At 35.9% G+C, this 20978-nt stretch overlaps 1 protein-coding gene across 1 annotated transcript in view; it reads right to left on the bottom strand.

Annotated features, from left to right (window-relative positions):
- The window catches only part of LOC150105837 (uncharacterized), a 138675-nt gene extending 125181 nt beyond the window's left edge, over nt 1-13494 (bottom strand). Inside the window, exons 1-2 of the mRNA XM_090393613.1 lie at nt 13358-13494; nt 672-749 (exon numbers count right to left, since the gene is read on the bottom strand). Of these exons, the coding sequence (XP_090249739.1) occupies nt 672-749; nt 13358-13384 (105 nt within the window). The 5' untranslated portion in view covers nt 13385-13494. The remainder of the gene's footprint in view (nt 1-671; nt 750-13357) is intronic.
- Nucleotides 13495-20978: the final 7484 nt, after the last annotated feature.

Below are 20978 nucleotides of genomic sequence, written 5' to 3'. Positions count from 1 at the left end.
GGTGCCCTGTTTCTGCATTATCCTTTTCTTAATAAGTACTTTCATGGGCATGGCCCTGCCAAACCATCTACTACCATTTCCCCACTTCCTCTAATCATAAAAGAAGGCAAGCAAGCAACCAACACTTGACGTGTTGGTTGTTTGCTCCAAACTTATCATCCTCCTTCATTCATTCCATCATTGTTCTTTGGAACAGCCTTTCCATTGTTTTTTTCAATGAATTTCAAAAACTTGTTAGATTCTTTTGTCCTTTCTCCTAAACCACTTGTTCATGCATGCCACTGTTGTATTTCAAGTTTTATGACTCTTGTGTGAAGTTAATGTAATAAAAGTCTCTTACTGACATGTACAACTTCATTAGTATATGCTGTTTCCTGGTATATTTTGTTGGTATACCAGGAAGAGACTTTTATTACATTCAAGATGGTTTAGTTTTATCATAAGAATTCATGTAAAACTCAATTTGCTTGATGTTCAACTTTTTTTTTTTTTTAAAGGGGATAGGGGACAATTACATTTAAAACAGATCTATACCACACTTGAGTGTTGTGATTTCATGAACCTCTTGAAAATAATAACTGTCCTATAAGATTCAAGATTTTTTAGAAGTAAAATACACCTCTTTGAAAATCATTGACAGCAAAAATTCATTTAATTATTAATGAATATACCTCGAAACCTTCAAAGTCTCCAAATTCTTCATCAGTATCTACTTCATTTTGGATTCTCTCTTGAAAACCGTTTGGTTCCTGAATCAGTAACAAAGACAAGGTCATTTTAGATAATAATGCCTCATCAACTATTTAATGACAACTATGTACTGTTAGCAATTACTGTAATTTAATACTTAAATGTGTCAAGGACACAGGTGTAATGAAACCTGATTACCATTGTAGTGAAATAAAAAAAAAATGCCTATAACTTTGAAAATGACTATTGCTTTAATGTACCTAAGAAAAGACAAATAATTCAACTGTAATTGCAGAACAGTAAACTCAAGTTACATATATGTTAATTCCTGACAATATCAAATACCTACCTAGGAAATCTAATAACATCAGATGGGAGAAGCAAAAGAGATGTGAAAATAAGAACAGTACAAGCAAAAATGGCATTTAACAAGAAAAGAACACTATTAACATCAAAGTGCATGTCACTGAGAAAAAAGAAGCACTTTAATTTAAACTTTGTCTGGAGTACAGTCCTCTATGGATTAGAAACATGAACATCTTCAAAAAAGAGAGAAATCGAGACTTCTAGCATTCAAGATGTGGTGTTGGATCACATGGGTCGAAAGAGAGCTACAAATGAAGAAGTGGAAGAAAAAAGAACAATACTACATACATTAGAAGAAAAAAAAAAAAAAGAGAAACACCATGATAGGTCACCTACTAAGACAGGGCCACAAATTTGATTGAGGGAATGAATGAGTGAAGGCCTGGTAGAGGGAAAACAAGAGCTCAATACATGAATGACATTAAAAATGGATGCAGTCATCAAACAGTCAAACTAATAGCATAAAATGGAAGATACTACCAATATTCCATGCTACCCACCAAGCAATAAGTTGAGGAGAAAAGAAGATCAAATAAAGCTTTACAGAACAAAAACAATGTTCTTGAAATACAGTAAATAAATTAAAGATGCCAAGAAATTATATTCTTGGTTTAATCCTTTATCCAAGTGTAAGCAAACAAATCTTGTACCTGAAGTATCTTCAGGACTGGGCAACTCGTATATAGAGGCTAACAACTTCACATCACTTGCCTTAGTATTCCATAATGCAAAGCACATATCCCTATGGACATGTATGATACTATGCATTATGGGAAGGGTTACTATCCAGACCAGTTCTAACCTTTATTGAAGTCCCATCAGTGGAAGCCAGACCCAAAAGTGATACCAAGATTAAAGTAACGCAGAAATCATATTTCCATATACAAGTAACCAAAAGGTGTCACACCTTATTACTAAAATACTCTGGATTAGAGATAGATGTTGGAGGTTTTTCCACTGGTTATACTATAGATTAAAGATGACAAGAAATTATATTCTTGGTTTAATTCTTTATCCAAGTGTAAGCAAACAAAGTTTGTGCCTGCAGTATCTTCAGGATTTACAGAGTATTTTAGTTAACCACAATTCATTTGTCCATAATTTTAAAACCATACACTTAATACAAAAAACAGTTTATTTCTCCATAATTAAAATCAATACTAGTTAATAATAAACATGATTTCAATTAGGCTTTTTAAAAACCAACATAACATCATTATGTTGGTTTTTAAATCGATCCAACCAACCAACCATTGTTACATACAAAATTATTGCATCCAAATTGCTTAGCAAATTTTTCTGCTTGAGCTTTCAAGATTTCTATTGAGAATCCAGCACTTCTTTGTGCAGTGAACCATTGAAGCAATGCTTCATTAATGTTGGTAAGTTCACACTTTCTAAATTTTTTTTGTTTTGGTTATACTATTTAACAGTGCCAATATGTAAACATGTTTATTCTCCAGCTATCGATACCGTTAAAGAGGACCACGAAAATTTTTTATACACTTTAACATTTTTTGCACCACATTCTAACTCGCAAATAATTTTGACTTTTTTGTAAACAGTCAAAACAGAGAGATGCTTTCTTTTAGTAGACATGTTTCCGATTGAAGGATTCATTTTTAATTGATTTTACAGTCATAGCAGTGCTTGGGAAGATGAGGGAAGAGGGCTGGAGGCTAGACACCGGAGAGCTAGTTAGTGAGGAACTGGTCCCCACGAACAAGATTATTATAAATTGGCCCATAATTTGATGCAGGCCATAAAAGCTAAGTCACTCCTTTCATTTTTGTCTATCCCAAGAACTACCTGGGCAATTAAGATTGTTTGCAGTTACAAAAATTTGAATAGCATATCTGTGTAGTATTCTTATAAAAGTGAGCAATTGTATGGGAATATGCCTAAATTAAAATGATTATTGGTTTTTGCTCATTACAACTGTGATCTCATTATCTGTGCTTGTTATAACAAAGTTTGACTGTATAAATAAAAATCCTTCAATGCATGAGTAGGTAAAACTCTCTTACTGTCCTAACTGTCTGCGCTGTTAGCCTAGTGGCTGTGTGCTTCGCAACCATATGACTGGGGAAGGAGTGTCCCAGGTTCGATTCCCGTCAAAGACGTGAGGAATTTGAGAATCTTCCTCAGCCATAGCCAAGTTAGCCGGTCTTAGGCGCGGGCAGTAGGGTTTTTTCCACCAGTTTATCTGGCGTTTTTCATCCTGCAAGCAGGCAAACTGGCCCCGTGAACAAACACGGATCTACAGCCATAAATACTTAATTCCCCATGAGGGGGCTCAACTCACCCCAATAAGGATGGGGGAGAAAAAGGGAGGAAACTCGATATCAATAAATAAATAAAAACTGTCCTAACTTTTTTTTTTTTTCCTAGCCAAGTTAGCCGGTCTTGGGCGCGGGCAGTAGGGTTTTTCCACTAGTTTATCTGGCGTTTTTCATCCTGCAAGCAGGCAAACCGGCCCCATGAACAAACACAGATCTACAGCCATAAATACTTAACTCCCCATGAGGGGGCTCAACTCACTCCAATAAGGATGGGGGAGAAAAAGGGAGGAAACTCAATATCAATAAATAAATAAAAACTGTCCTAACTTTTTTTGGGAATGACTATACAATTGGTTTACTTCCTTTACCATCATCATCATAAGGTGAGCTTATTTCTACTAGCGTACCAGAAGTGATTATTATTATTATCTGACCTCCAGTGGAGTCAGAGACTCATCATGGGAGGTACAGAGCAAAACCCTAGCTCATATTCCATCTAATCCTGCACTGTATTTACATTGAGATCTTGCAATATCCTAAGAACCTCCAATTCATCCACCTCTGTTCCCCACATCAGTGTTTGTCATATGTTAAAGCAGTAACCTCACCAGGATGATATACCCTTGCAAAGTGGTCACTCAGTAACTCAACTATTTTCTCTGCTTCTATCTCCTTGTGACCATCATCACTCATTAAGGTTAATCTTCCATAGTCAATCTTCCTCTTACTTGCCACATAACAAAAGAACTCTTTGAGATTTCCCTTTGCCTGCTTGGCTAGATTTTTCTCATGATTTTGTCTTCCTTGTCATGCTGGTCATCTTTCTTGTTTGAGCTTTGTACTGTTCAAGGATTTGCTGTTCACCTTTCTTTTTATATACCCTCCACAGCATTTTCTTCTTCTGCAGCTCGTGCTTAATGATATTACTCATCCATCTAACTCCTATCTAATTAACCATCCTTACCTTATGTACCTGCCCGTATATATGGACTCCCAAAAATACATAAAGAAAATGTGCCATTACATCCCATAGTGGATGGCATTGATTCCCCCCACATACAAACTAGCTAAACATTTGGCCAAAGCCCTCACACACTATACTGGCAACACACCTTCACACACAAAAAACTCAGCCCACTTCAAAGCCAGCATAGAAAACCTTACACTCAAACACACTGATGTAATGGTCAGTTTTGATGTCTCCTCCCTATTCACAAATGTCAAACTCAAAGAATCCTTAGAGCTAATCCAAGCTAAATTTCCTCCCGATATCACAGCCCTATATCAGTTCACAATGAACTCAGGCTATTTTGTTTGGCAAGGAAAATTCTACAAACAAATAGAGGGGACAGCCATGGGTTCTCCACTCTCCCCACCCTTGGCCAACTTTTATATGGAGACTTTTGAAGAGAAAGCCTTAAACTCTGTCCCACATAAACCAACCATATGGCTTTACTATGCTGATGATGTGTTCGCTAATTTGCCAAATGGCTCCGATGCACTCCTCTCCTTCCTAACACACTTAAACAACCAACACCCCAGAATCAAATTCACCCCGGAAGAAGAAAAAAACAACTGCCTTCCTTTCTTAGACACACTAGTCACCCACCATCCTGATGGAACCTAGGTTTTCTTGGTCTATAGAAAACCACCCATACAGGCGGATACATTCACCAACAATCCCACCACCCACCCTCGCAACAATATGGAGTCATTAAGACACTACACAACAGGACTAAACTTATCTGTTCAAATGACAATGCCTTAGCCACAGAACTAAACCACATTCTCAACACTTTCTCAGTCAATGGCTATCCCCCCCCCAAAAAAAATCCAAAACATATTGAAACCAATAAACCACAGTTCCCCCCCCTCTGCAACAAGGATTACTCTAAATCCATCACCATTCTCTATATCCGAGGCACCTCAGAAAAAATTACAAAAATCCTAAATAAACATGACTTAACTTCTTGTTACAGACCTTATAAAAAATTGGCATCCCTTATCTGCTCCACTAAAGACCAACCTCACCCCACCAGACCTACCTGGTGTATACCAAGTCCCTTGCAGCTGTAAGCTGTCCTACTTTGGCCAAACAGGCAGGACAGCCAATATCAGAATTTCAGAACACAAGGACTACACTGGTTTCACCAATACAGCCACTCTGGTCTTGTAGACCATGCGCTGGATTCCTGCCATAGAATACGGTGGAAAAAAGCCACGATAATACACCACAGTAAATTCAAATACGAAAGGCTTTTCATGGAATCAGCCTCAGCCTTAAGAAACAATCCAAACCTAAACAAATTTGGTTGCATGAGAGTGCCCCAAATTTGGGAAACCTACATCAGAAGACCTTCAGCCCAATCGGCCAAGAATACCAACATTGCCCACTAGGGGGCACCATCAGGACTTTTAGGAGAAAGAATAGCTTCCTGCTTTGTTCCTCATTTACTGTGTGTTGTGCTTGCATGTACGTCGTGTCTTGTATTTAAGTTCCTGTGATAATGGTAACGTGACGTTGCCGAAATATTGGAAGTGTATTAAAATTTATTTTAATATATATTCTATTGTACATTGTAATTTCCTTAAGCTATTTAGTAAGAATAATATGTTACCTGTTTTTGATCCATCACTTTCTAGGGAAGCTCTTGCAGGTGTAACTTTAGTGTTATCTGCATGTAATCCATTCTTTTATTTATTGAAAATGCTTGTAATCGTCCTATTGTGACCTCAATGACAATAAAATACACAGATCTGAAAGTGATGGTGAATTTCATGTATAGGGTGAAGTGAACATCTTGCAGGGCCAGCTGTCTACACTTCTTAATGTTGCTGAAAGTTTAAATTTTACAGGTTTCAAAGAGGCTGCAGGTAAACTTGTGGATCACATGTGTCTGTATCTTCTGACAGTCTGCACCAAGATGCTGTATTAATTCCAGTTATAAATGAACTATAGTCTTACCAGTATAGATTAGTTGACAGTCAATCTCATCTTCAGGAGGAATATGATCCTCTCTCAGGAGTATGGTTTTGTCTCTTACTAGGCCACAATAAAAACAATATCGGACAGAATCACCACCATTATAAGGCAAGAAGAAAGAGACCTCAGAGAAGATGAAGATCTCTTCGTGATTCAAATAAATATATAAAGGAACAGGTGAAGTCAAGAGCCATAGTGCTAATATCAGTAGAAGAGCTTGAGGATGTCAATGAGGAGGCAATGTCAATCACAAGAGAAGGAAAACTTAAGTTTCTCCTTCCTCATTAATGTATAAACACTAGTGTGACAGAGCATTTTTAATGGTCAGTGTTCTGTAATGGTGGATGGATCACCATCTGGAAAACATACAGTAACTGAAACAGTCACCATCATTAACACAAAAGCTGACATTAACATAATCCCTTGATGCAGAACATCAAGGAGTTATTGTTAATTCCAGATAACAAGCAGTATATTTATCACTGTTGAATTAGTTGATACTCAACCTCATCTTAAATTATTAGGGACATGTGAAGATGGTCAAGCATTAGCTCACTGCTCTGTACTTCCTGAGTTTTCCACATGCACTCAGATTACTCATGATATAACCCAAGACATTGAGCCCAGTGTCACCACCTTATCTGAAAAGCCTCCTCTTTCACCGTTTGTTAATTTTATATCAAGATAGTAGCAGTAGTCCCACAATGGTGAATAAGGACATTTCTGGGGGTGCTTGCTAATACTGTGTCAAGTAATCACTAGATATCTGATAAGGATATTTTTTTCTATCAATACACTTCAGGACAACAAATTTAGCATTGGGATTTCAAATTTTTTTTCAGTTCCAAGATTAAATTCAGCACAGTATAGAGAAATTGGGAGACCGTAATCAGTCATTGCATCCAGAAGGGTTTTTGAAGAAATCTGAACTGAACTGGTCAATGCTTTATTTTATATTGAAAGAACTAGTGCACAAACTTTTACTGTAGATTCTAAAACCTGTGAAGATAGCCTATTATTTCTTTCCACCCCTATATCATCATGAGTGAGAAAACAAATAAAAGCTTGGGTGAAGTACAATGGTAAGAAAGGAATGAGAAGGTTCAAAGAAAATGTGAGAGTATATGAATGAGGAGTGAATTTTATTATTATTATTCCTGATACCTCCAAGGAGTCCGAAGACTCATCGCGGGAAGACATGACATGAGAGCAATGTATGAGTGCTAGAGATAAGCAAGGGAAGGATGCTAGTGTAGGCAAAAATACAAACATGAATGTTATAAGTATGAAGAGTTAGATGTAATGAAAGAGAAGCATCCTATGAAACACTACATGCTTCATCTTATGAAGCATGTAGTGTTTCATAGGATGAAGCGCAAACTTGAGAGACTGAATGAACATTTGGTGATCAGTGCTACTGGGAAAATAAAGAAAGAAAGGCACCAAAGGAAGAGAAAGGAATTCTCGTCAAAGAATAATAGTGAGAGTAGGGTGAGAATTTTGCATGGAGATTCAATGATAAGAGGAGTACTTTGTGAGGGGATGACAAAATCGTGTTTCCCAGATGCAAAGATTAATAATGTTAGTGATGCTATCATGATGCAAAAAGTTAAAGTGAAAGAGTTGACTCTTTTGGCAGGTACAAATGATCTTAAAAGAGAGAAGTATGGTATAAGGGAATACATGAAAGAGTCACTGACAGTAGCAAGAGTGTAAAGATATCAGTATGATAGGTATGACAGTACAACAGAGGTGATTTGTGAAGGACCATAATTCCATATGACTCGATGCCTAGGTTGTGTAAGAGAAATAGAGTGCAGTGTCTGGATGTGTGCAGTGAGTGTGATGACTGAAAAGACATGTGGCATATGGTTGCACTTGAATGGATTTGGTGTTAGGAATTTATAAAAAGTGTCGCTGACTGCAGCAGGACTGGATGTGCAAAATCAGGGAAACTAAAGTTGTTAGGGAGGAAGCAGGTGAGGGTGCATGCAGGCACAAACAAAGCAAATGGTTGTCTGATTGGAGAGAAAATGCTGACTTTAGTTCCTGAGGAAGTAAATAAGAATGGGATTGTGAGTACAAAGTATAAGGTTAGTTATAGCCGATGATGATTATATCATTTATATATATACTAATTCCTGAAGTATTAGGAACAAGGAGGAGGAATTTTTGACATTGGTTAGTTCCTAGTGGCCAAAAAGTATTGGTATTAGCAAGGCATTGCTGACTGAGGATGATATAATTATTAGCACAGAATGTGAAGGTTACTTTTAGGACAGATAGAGCAAATAAGTGTGTGTGTGTATGTGTAGGGGGGGGAAGAGTATTTCTGTTGATATTAGATGAAGTTAAAGACAAAATTCAGGAATAGGTTGATAGGAATGAACATACTGTATGGAAGTTAGCATGGTTTTGTGAAGGAGTAGGCTATGCTTTGGTAACTTACTTTGTATAATAAAGTGACAGTTGAGTTGGATAAAGGTAATGGCCACAGGGTAATATTGTTAAAATTTGCAAAGCCATCTGACAGGATCCTGCATAGAACTCTACATAAATTACAGCAAATGGCATAGGCATGAAGATGATGTGGATAAGAAGATAACTGCTGGAGAGATATCAAACAGTAGTAGGAGCAAAGTCCTGTAGAAGGACTGTGTCTAGTGACAAGCACAGAGCTCTGTACTTGGGCTACTGATATTTAATTTGTACATTACTTATATGGATATCAGTTCAATGTGGCAAAGTTTAAGCTTATGCATTTTGGGGTGAAAAGGTCACTAACTATATAAACCATATTGATGGAACTGCACTCCAGGAACTGATGAAGCTAGGAATGTGGGGGTGCTGGTAGATAGGGGAGCTGAAGTTCAGAGGGAATATTGCAAAAGTGGCTAAAACAACACATATTGAAGAACACCTAACATGCAGAGATAAGCAGGTTATTATTCCATTTTATAAGGCCTCATCTGGATTACTGCACATAGATCTGGTCACCTGGGTTTCTTGGAGATGTGAACAAGTTGGAGCAGATTCAGAGGCAAGTGACTATGATGCTGGCAGGTTTGTGTGATGCTTCATATGGGGAGAGATCAACAGATTTGTGGGTAACAGAGGTCAGTTGACTGGCAGAAAGGTGGGGGAGTATGATAGACAGAAGTTGCTTGGGGGGGGGGGGTATTATAGGATTGATGTTGAAGAAATATATAATTACATGAATAATGTGAGAAAAAATAGGGATCATCATAAATTTCTTGGAGATGTGAACAAGTTGGAGCAGATTCAGAGGCAAGTGACTATGATGCTGGCAGGTTTGTGTGATGCTTCATATGGGGAGAGATCAACAGATTTGTGGGTAACAGAGGTCAGTTGACTGGCAGAAAGGTGGGGGAGTATGATAGACAGAAGTTGCTTGGGGGGGGGATTATAGGATTGATGTTGAAGAAATATTTAATTACATGAATAATGTGAGAAAAACTAGGGATCATCAATGAAAACTGAGTGTAATCAGTATGATGAAAATGCTTAGAATATTGCAGAATCTCGATGTAAACATAGTCATAGGATTAGATGGCATACTATAATTAATAATTAATATTATTAATTATAGTATGATAAAATTATTATTATTAATAATAATAATTTTATTATTATTATTATTAAGTGAGACCTCCAGGGAGTCAGAGACTCATCGAGGGAGGCCACATCTACACACACACCAGCTATCATACTTATTCTTGAATTCATTCACACTGCTTGCACTCACAACATCCAATGGCAATCCATTACAATCACGCACACCACCCTCTGAGAGATAAAACTAGCCCTCACACCCTTCTTGGAGCCTTCATTCTCAGCTTCCAAGGATGCCCTCTCGTCCTTCCCCACCCTCCATAAATTGAAAAATTCCATCAATTGAAATCCTGTATGACCCTTTCAGAAGTTTGTAAGTCTCAATCATATCACCCCTCTTTCTCCTGTTTTCTAGTGTCTGCAGTCTATAAATTCTCAATCTGTCTTCATAATCAGTATTCCACAATCCTGATATCATTTTTAACACTTTCCTTTGTACTCTCTTCAATATAATCAGAATCACTGAAAAGACTTTTTTTCAGCACATGGCAGGGAGAGAATGAGGGATCACCCATGGAAATTGTGAAACTGTGGTGTTAGCAAGGATGCTAGGACTAGAGTTTTTTTTTTTTTTTGCTTCGAGGGTGGTGAATGGGCTGTCAGAAGAGGTTGTGAGTGTTTTGTCAGTGAGTGAGTTTAAGGAGAGGTATGATAGGTATTGTGTGAATAGTGGATCTCCTGTGATGAGTCTTCTGACTCTCTGGAGATACTATGTATTTCCTTTATAGCATTGTTACAGCTCCATACTAATGATGCTACTCATTCATTTAACTGCCACCTGATTTATCTTTCTGACACTGAGTACTGCAGTCAGACAGTGCTTTCTTTAAATAACTTCCATGACCATTTACTGCACTACTAACAATTTTTTTTTTTGCAATTTCTTATGCTATGGCACTCTCCAAGCTGCCTCCTGGGTTTGTCTAAATCACTAGCTCTGCAGTTCAGAACATAAAACTCATTCCACACATATAAAAGATTGCAAAGCCTATAACACAACAGCTTGTAGGTGAGTGATTAGGGAAAGAGAAGGAATCTGTTAATTGTGTTTTATGAACAGCTGGAAGTCATTGTCCTTGCGGGGAGGGGGGGGCTATTCTAAAGAACAGAGGAAGATGCAGGAAAAGAAGTGAAAGAGAACTTGATTCAATAATGGTGTGTGGGGGGGCTCCCCCCCACACCATTTAATTGGAGTTAATTGGAGTTAATTGGAGCAGCACCCAGGAAAGTATCTACAGAAAATGATAATAATGCAGAAACGGCATCTATAAGTGACTAGAAGATATTTTTTGGGATGGGGAGGAAGTCATCTATTAAACAGATTGCTGACTTCTGAATAGCACCAGCATTCTGAGGAAGGGCCATGGTACACCACAACAAATGCTGTCTATGATAGTTAATCCTTATAAATTTTATAAATCTAAGAAATTTACTTTTTACCATGTGTTCTTTCTTTCTTCTAGTCCATATTTCCATAATTTCATCAACCTGTTCAAAAACTTTGCAATCTACATTCTCAGGTGATCCTATTTAATCATTATTGGCTCTTGTTAATTAATAGCTTTAATGGAACATGTACACTAGACATATTAAAGCATATTTCATGGCTTACACATGTAACAAAAATCATACAGAATTTATTCAAAAACTCCAATATATTTCATCCAATGCTATGTGGCCATCATCAGGGAAACAGACATTCAAAAGATGAATCAAAATAATGAGCCATCAATCATGCATATATTAGCTCATGTCTCAGTCAGCTGAAGTATATATTACACTATTAGAGTTCAAAGAAACAATTGTATTAAGTTGCAGAGATTAAAAATAATAATAATTATTAATTAAAAAAACTTATGAACAATTAATAGTGATCACTTCCCAAAACTTGGGAATTCATAACTTTAATTAATAATTATTTCATTTCATTTATTTATTTTTTAATCTATGTAACTTGCTACAATTGTTCCTTTGAACTCCAATAGTGTAATGTCATATATTTCAGCTGTAACCAAGACACGAGCTAATATATGCATGATTTACAACTCATTATTTTAATTCATCTTTTGAACATAGTATCTCCCTGATGATGTCCACCTAATATTGGATAAAATAGATTCCAGTTTTTTAAATAAATTCTATATCATTTTGTTACATGTGTAAGCCATAAAACTTACTTTAATGTTGGCTCTTATGCTGCAGAATCCACCCAAACAAATTTAAAAATAAGTCACTGATACAAATTATAAGTTACCTTTAAGTCAAGCAACAAGCAAGAATAATCCAGTGGAACTGGTGGATATTTTCAACTGCAGATGAGTAAATTTTGCTAGGAGAGGGGTCTGACTGATACCATGATAGTAATTACACATTTTCTATAAATGGCAAACTGGTCAAAAACTGTACATTTCAGTGATTCAAAATTGAGGAAACAATAAGAATGTAAACAGAAAAAATTTAAGTAAATTTTGTGACAATGATACACTAGTTATGAACCATTCAGTGATCATAACAGATTCTAAAATACAATAATTTTATTAAAGATTATCATCTTTTTAGTGGGTTTGTATTTTTCTTTAAAAAACAATGCAGGTGGTTTAATTATTTTTTTTATGTGAAATATGTTTTGGCTCTTGTAACTGGAAGCCTAACTGAACGTAAGACAGACTGTCAATGTTTTATATAAGTAATATAAAATAATAAAAAAGAATATAATTGGATCAAACTAATAAAATAATGCCAAATTGGTTGACCAAATGATAGCATCTCTGATTTCTAACCTACAGACTGTGGATGAAATCTAATGATTGGATGTTCAAGTATGTCTTTAGTTTCTAGAGGATCTTCTCTCTCTTTAATCACCATCTTGCTCATTTGACGATGAAGATCTTAAGTGGCTTGAAAACGTATGTTTTGTCTCTAGAACAAGAATATCCCAATTATGTAATCGATTATAATAAAAATAATTTCATGATAATCCCATCTTTTCATAAGTAGGATTATCACTATATATATTATTCCACAGGCCTGGTACAAATTTTGCTTAATATCGAAAATTAAAAACTGGAAATTAATAAAATTCCTTTAACTGAAAATATGTAAAAAACACTCTCTGTATTACGTATGCGGTGCGTATAAATAAAGTTACGTAGTCGTAAAGAGAAATGCTGACATTATATATTTACTTGCGGTGTAGTAGACATCATCGGTCTACTACACCGTAAGATACTGTCAGGGAGTAAAAATGAATGATAGAGAAATAAAATAAAGAGGCCTAAAATAACAATTAAACCAGCCAACAACACAGCTAAAAATACAACACGAGAAATCGTGCAACTGCATAAAACATCATCTTAAAAACACGCCTATTTAAAAGTTTCATATTGCACAAATGACAACTCACTTCGTTATTCCTACGGTCTGAACTCATTCTTCACCACCTCCACCAAGCCAAATAAAAGTATTTGAAATGTCTTTTCTTATTTTTTATTCAAAATTATTGAAATATGAATGTCCAGATTTCTAATTAATGCTGCATCTTTCCTTACTGATTACAGCAAAACACCACACGATTAAACACTGCGATAAACAGAAGACTTACACACAGTTTGGATTGAGCGCCATCTACTTAATATCAGCGCTTTTTAATAATTGAAAAATCAGACAACAACGCAATTTCAAATCTCGATAATTTACTGCTAAGGAAAGAATTTAAGGCTTCAATAAATAACTGTGTGCTAATTGACACATGTGGTGTTATGCCAATCATATGAAGTTAAAAGAAACTGGTGGAGATATCAAAAGAAATACTTCAGCTGGTAACAAATAAGTGGAGTAACACAAAAAAAATATATTTTAAAGTCTGACCGCCTGTTTTCCCATTTTTTATCTGAATTTTTTCTATCGTAAAGTTTCAAAAATAAATACCAATATTGAATTAATAAATAAAGTAACATAAAAAACCTTACTTGAACCTTTTGAATTAGAAAGTATTTTTAAAATGGATAAGTACTGCTCAGAATTAGAGCCAAACAACTAAGATTATGATTTACTGTACTGTGTCTAGTAAGTTCACAGCCCAGTTTTCTTCAACCTCTGAGCATCCAAGAGCAAGCTAAACTATTTTTCCTTTCTCTTCCTAACAGACAGGAGGATATCTCATCTTGAAAGGAGAAGCCCTTATAAAGACTCCTGCGTCCTAAACTGAATTCGAACCAAAGGCAAACTTGGTATAATCCTCGCCACAGCATACTTAAGGGGAAAGTAACAAGTCTCCATCAATAATGTATAATTTACAGTAATTGTTTATATTCATTATTTTAACTGCGAAACTTTATTTTTTTAATTTCTGAAATCTGCTTTATAGTTTCGATATTAGAGAGTTTTATGATATAATTGCTAAGGAAGAAACTCACTATATGCTTAATGTTTATACAGGGTGTCCCAAAATTCACGCAAGATTTAAATTTAGCGCCATTTGTGCGGTAAAGTGTTGCCAACGAGAAAAAAAAGACAGCGTGACAGCTGACAGTTCAGGGTTATTAAAAATGACCACACACAGCGAAGAGAGTTCGTTGAATGGATTATGGAACAACAACAAGTGGATGCTTATTTTTCGAACAAATTCATCTTCAGCGATGAGGCTCATTTTCATCTTGATGGCTTCGTTAATCGACATTTTCTGAACCCCAAAACGCATCTGGGGTTCAGAAAATCCACGAGTGATTGTTGAGAAACAAATGCATCCACAACGTGTCACTGTTTGTTGCGGATTTTGGGCTGGAGGCATCATCGGTCCATTCTTCTTCTTCCAAAATGCGGCTGGTAAGGCAATAACAGTTAATGGTGCTCGCTATCGCGACATGATAATCCAGTTTTTTGTGCCTAAATTGCAAGATATGGATGTGGACAACATGTGGTTTCAACAAGACGGTGCCACATGCCATACAGCCCGAGAAGCAATTCAATTACTGCATGAGTCATTTCCTGGTCGTGTAATTTCCCGTTTTGGTGATCAGAATTGGCCGCCCAGATCATGTGACTTAACGTCGTTGGACTTTTTTCTTTGGGGTTTTTTGAAGTCTAAGGTTTATGCCAACAAGCCCACGACCACCCATGCCTTGAAGGAGGAAATTGAGCGCTGTATCAACGAAATTCAGCCACATTTATGCAAAACGGTCATGGAAAATTTCGACAAAAGAGTGCCAGCAAAGCCGTGGAGGCCATTTACCCGATATGCTATTCCATGCATAACCCTATACTGTATACTTTATGAATCAATAAGAAATTACAATTTTTAATTAAAAACCTGTGTTTTCTATCAAAATTACTTCTTGTGTGAATTTTGGGACACCCTGTAGTTTTCTCCATACATAAAAATTCCTCTAAGTAGGCTACCATACGTACCGTTTTGAACGGGACAGTACCATTCTTTTTTCATATTTCCCGGCTGTCCCGTCGTTTTAATAAAAATGTCAATTTTGTCCCGTTTTTAATAAAAACTATAAATATACTTTAGTATTGGTCAATCATAAATTATTATTCATAACCTATAATCGTATATCGATATCATTGATATCAGTAATTTGTATAACAATGGAATCGCATTGTTCCATGCTAAATATCGAATCTGCAGTGATTTATTCAGAAAAAAATAAAAAATTCATGTTGGCAACACTTGCACGTCTCAGACGAGGCGTCTGTTCTGCTGTAGCATTCTGCTGCTGTGCACTACAGCCTTCCCCTTATCAGCTTTCGTAATTATTAAATTATTGTTATTCTTCAGTGATTTCAATGCTTTAAATTCAGAGTAAGGAAGATTAGGACGAGGAGGCTTGGCATGAAAAAGAATTTGTGCACAATTTAAAGCATTGAAATCACTGAAGAATAACAATAATTATGAAAGCTGATAAGGGGAAGGCTGTAGTGATTCAAGATAGGAAGGAATATGAGAGAAAAATGTCTCTTTTACTTCGCGACTATTCAACTTATAGGCCTCTTACATCGGATTCTACCCGGAGTCAATTGAAGAGACTTAATTCTCTTATAGATAATGTATCTACATGGAATGAAGATCAAAAGAAAAAACTTAAAACCTTCTTCGGTCGTCCACCTAGATTGTATGGTCTTCCAAAAGTTCATAAACCAGGCATTCCGTTAAGACCAGTCGTAGATTGTATAGGTTGCCCCACTTACAAAATCTCAAAATTTTTATCTAATTTACTCTCCTCTTCAACTAGAAGAACTGATACTTATATAAAAAATACTTTGGATTTCAAAAATAAAATTTCAGATCTTCATTTGGACGTTTCTGATATCATGATCAGTTTAGATGTTGTTTCTTTATTTACAAATGTGCCTCTTTCGGAAAGTATTGAATTACTACAACAGGAATTTCCTTCAGACATTGTAAACTTATTTGATTTTGTAATAAATTCTGGTTATTTTTCTTTTAAAAATAAGTTGTATCAACAAATTGAAGGAACAGCAATGGGTAATCCTCTCTCTCCTGCTATCTCCAATTTCTTTATGGAACATTTTGAACAACGTATCTTTGACAATATTTCTCCCAGACCTACTCATTGGTTCAGATATGGCGATGACATTTTTGCTGTATGGAATGGCTCTTCTGATGAACTTCAACAATTTCTCAATAAGTTAAACGCATTTCATCCTAGGATCAAGTTTACCCTAGAAGTAGAATCAAATAAGCAGTTAGCCTTTTTAGATCTTCTAATTCTTCGCCAACCAGATGGTAACCTACATTTCTCAGTTTATAGAAAGAAGACTCATACAGGCCATTATATCCATGCGGAATCTCATCACCATCCCAGTCAAAAGGCAGGAACTATTAAAACACTGGTTCATCGGGCCCACTCCTTTTGTTCTACAGACGATCTTTTACAGAAAGAAATACGATATATAACTTCTTCCTTTCTATCTAATGGCTATAAGAATTGCTTCATTAAAAGAACTTTGAGTAGATTTAATATGTCTCCCTCTTCAAACACAGAGGAAATAACGCGCATTACTATCCCTTATATACAAGGCATCAGTGAACGTATAGCAAAAATTTTAAAACCACTGAATATTTTTGTTGCCTTTCGACCGTTTAGAAAAATCTCCACCTTTCTCGCTTCTCCAAAGGACAAGCTTCCACATCTTAATCATCCAGGTGTCTACCAGATTCCGTGCTCTTGTGGATTATGTTATTTCGGACAAACGGGAAGATCTGCCTCCATTCGGCTAGAAGAACACCAATCTTATATTGAATACTTTAAACCTGAAAAGTCTGGACTTGCAGAACATGCCATCTTCACTAGACACAGAGTTCATTGGAGAAAGACAAGAGTTCTTCACAAAAGTCAGTTTCTCATGGAACGCCTTTATAAAGAAGCATGTGAAACTCTACTTCATTCTCCTAACTTAAACAGATCCGACGGCTTACGTCTATCCCCTTTATGGGAGATAGTACTTTACAAATCAGCTAATCTTTCCTAACTTTTTATTGTATTAATTTTTTTATTTTTTTATTTTTATTATTTTTTTTTTTTTAGGAAAGTTATTGACCTTTTTAGTTATCTTACACCAGCTACTTAGGTGGCGCTTTTTGGAATTGTCAGTTAGTGTTTAATTTTGAGCTTAATTGTACTGAAGATGCCTGTGACACACAGGCGAAAATTATACTATTAAATAATATTTCTACGTGAGTTTTTCCGTTATTTATTATGTATAGTTAATCAACTGTGTGTTATATACTTAATTTGTTGTTCTTATTTCTGAAACATTATAATTCAATGAATTAAGTATGACTGCAAATAATTTTATTTTAGTTTTCTTTTCACATCGTTTTAATTTTCAAGTTTTCCTGCTAGCAATGAATGAGTTCAAGCAACTATTGCATTACAAAAAAAAAAAAAAAAACTTGGAAACTTGCGATCGAATTGCAAAGGGTGGAAGGTATGAAGATACATCCTAAGGTAGATCGTAATTTGATAGGCGCCTTCATATCAGAACCAAATAAGCTAGAAATGTCAAGAACAACTGCACGAGTTTCTCCAGATCATTGAATGGCTAAAGTCCAAAGATAGATAAGGTAGAATAGGAGATCTGCTGTGAATCTAGAATTTATACTGCTGTTCATTGATTAATCTAGCTAAGGCCAATGGAATGGTTTCTTGTTGATTGGATTTTATCTCCTCTCTTTGGAATGGGGTGAATAATAATGTAAAGACCACATTGGATCAGTGTTAGTTCCTGATCAAGTTTTAAGAACAATTAGGAGGAGGGATACCGTCAGAAGTGGAAAACTTGTTGATATCCAAGCTGTCCGGATTCTTCGGTACATTTTACTGAAAGTTCAGCAGAGACATGCAGTGAAGTGTTCTTGGTAAAATGTGAGTGTGCGACACCAAGGTTACTTTGTTTTATTCATCGCAGAATTGGAAAAGAAGAAGAAGAAGAAGATTGAAGCCCAAAGTTCAGCCTTGTCTTTGGATGAAACTACAAGAGTTACAATAAAGTTATATCTCGATGAGAAAGTATGGACAGACAGAAGTTTCAATTTGCTAATAGTCGCTTTAGCAGGCAGCAGCTGCTAAAGAGACCAAAGAAAAATAATGTTTCGAAAGAGGTTTGAGGGTTTGAGTAGAAAAAGGGGAAAAGGCTTTCATTCTAGAATTGTTATTATTATTATTATTTTTAAGAATTATGAAGTGAAAAAATTAAGAATAATTTTAGTTATTTGGATATAACAAGTGTTGGGATCAGATGAGTGTGAAAGCAGTAATGAATTCAAGAGAATCATTAGCAGTTATTATGGGGACAATCTCATTTTTTCATCAGTAACAGAACGAAGGAAGTTCTGCAGAATGGAAACTTGGAAGAGTTTATGGTAGGAAGTGCAAAGAAGAAAGCTAATGCTCATAATATATTGAGAAGGAGAACTCATTAAGAGGTCAGAGAGCACATAGAATAATCTGTTACTATCGTATGCCAGATGGACAATTTGTGAATGGTCTTGACTGAAAGCAAATACGTTGATATCTTTTCCAGCTTTATCAGCTATAGATAGCAGCACTATCGGCACAATTTTTTTTCTACGTTAGTACACCTGTCTTAAGCAACCAAGAGAAATTGCAAGTCATTCTATGAAGTAGCTCGTTTTATATAGCTGTCTCAAGCAAAAGTGTTGATCTGTATCCCTTGAAATAAATAAAATCGAGTATCGTGCGGTTATAAAATTCTTTATAAAAGAAGGTTTAACGCCAAACGAAATCCATTCGAAGTTCATAAAAGGTTACAGACACTCTTCACATTCATTTTCTACAATTAAAAAATGGGCTGCCGAATTTAAACGTGGTTGTACCAGCCTTGAAGATGATCCACGTGAAGGACGTCCAAAAAGTAACAACACCAGAAATCATTGATCAAATGCACCATATGGTATTGGATGACCGGAGAGTCAAAGTGCGTGAAATTTCTGAGACTATAGGCATTGCAAAAGAACTTGTGCGATATATTTTGCATGAAGAATTACAAATGAAAAAGCTTTACGCAAGATGGGTGCCGCGCTTGCTCACAGCAGATGAAAAACGCACTCGCGTGGAAATCTCTGAACAGTGCTTGGACGTTTTAACAAGAAGAAAACTGATATTGTGCGTCGATTAATTACTATGGATGAGACTTGGATTCATCATTACACACCAGAATTCAAACAGCAGTCAAAAGAGTGGGCAGAAGCCGGTTGTTCAGAGCCAAAGAAGACAAAACACCAATGCCATGACCTTTTCTGCTGATGGAAGTGGTCTTTTGGGATTCTAAAGGTATTTTGTTTATTAATTATCTTGAAAAGGGTAAAACAATAACCGGGGAACATTATTCCGATCTTTTAACCAGACTAGACGAAAAAATTCATGAGAAAAGACGCAGTTTGCAGAAGAAAAAATCATCTTTCATTAGGACAATGCACCTTCTCACAAAGGTGTTTAGGCAATTGGAATTTTAAGGGATCTGCACTATGAATTGTTGGAACAGCCACCATATTCCCCAGATTTGGCTTCCTCTGATTTCTCTCTCTTCCCAGAACTAAAAATCGTTTTCGCTAGTCAGCGTTTTTCTTCGAATCAAGAGGCGATTGCAGCTATAGAAGGGTATTTTGCAGATTTTACTGAGAACCATTACAGGGATGGGATAATGGCGCTGGAACATTGCTGAAAGAAATGTATTAGTCTTAAGGGAGATTATATTGAAAAATAAAAATAATTTTGAAATTATAAATTTGTTTTTTCATTGTTAGGCCGAGAACTTTTCAGACGACCATCGTAAGTCGGTTTGAATTGTTGATATTGAAGTCCCTAAATAATCTACTTCATTTTTTTGGGGGGGGGGGGGCAATTAGACTGCAGAAAAAAAGGTTTTATATTAAAAATAAATTCAGAGTATTAATCAGAATTTGGAGAGTAACAGAGACTGAATTAATGTGGAATGGAATTAACTGAATGGAGTAAGAAAAGTTTGAGTTATGGAAAATGAAAAAGTTAGGGGATTCAAGGTTTGGAATTCTCTGTCATGTGATGAGAGATCTAACAAATACACTCATCGGAAAGTTGTGGTGGATAATTTGAAGACATGCTTAGCGATAGATCTGATGTTTGCTTTTAGCGTCTAGATAAAAATGTTGTGTATAAAAACAAATTTTTGTTTTGCCATAAAATAGTCTTCAAAAAGTTTACCATATTTTAAAATGCAATTAGCAATCTTGTTTTCTGAATTTGCAACGAATAAATTATTTATACTGTCAGTCGCATCGGACACTGATTTGTTCCAAAAAATGACACAAATGCTTTATTTCTTATCGTCTTTCTATTTTGGATTTCTGCAATGCTAATGTTTACGATTTCGTACTGCACCTGTGGAATATCATTACCACAAATGAAGCAGCGATGCGTATTAGATACAATGTAAATTTTGATTGTTACTACGCAACGACACGGATTCGTTACCTGTATTGTTATGAAAGTCAA

Source organism: Typopeltis vanoorti, chromosome 6 (genome assembly GCF_054136105.1).
Source record: "Typopeltis vanoorti isolate ZY-2024b chromosome 6, IOZ_Tvanoo_1.0, whole genome shotgun sequence".
In the NCBI taxonomy this organism is placed as follows: domain Eukaryota; kingdom Metazoa; phylum Arthropoda; class Arachnida; order Uropygi; family Thelyphonidae; genus Typopeltis; species Typopeltis vanoorti.
This window is presented reverse-complemented; position numbering and strand designations above follow the sequence as displayed.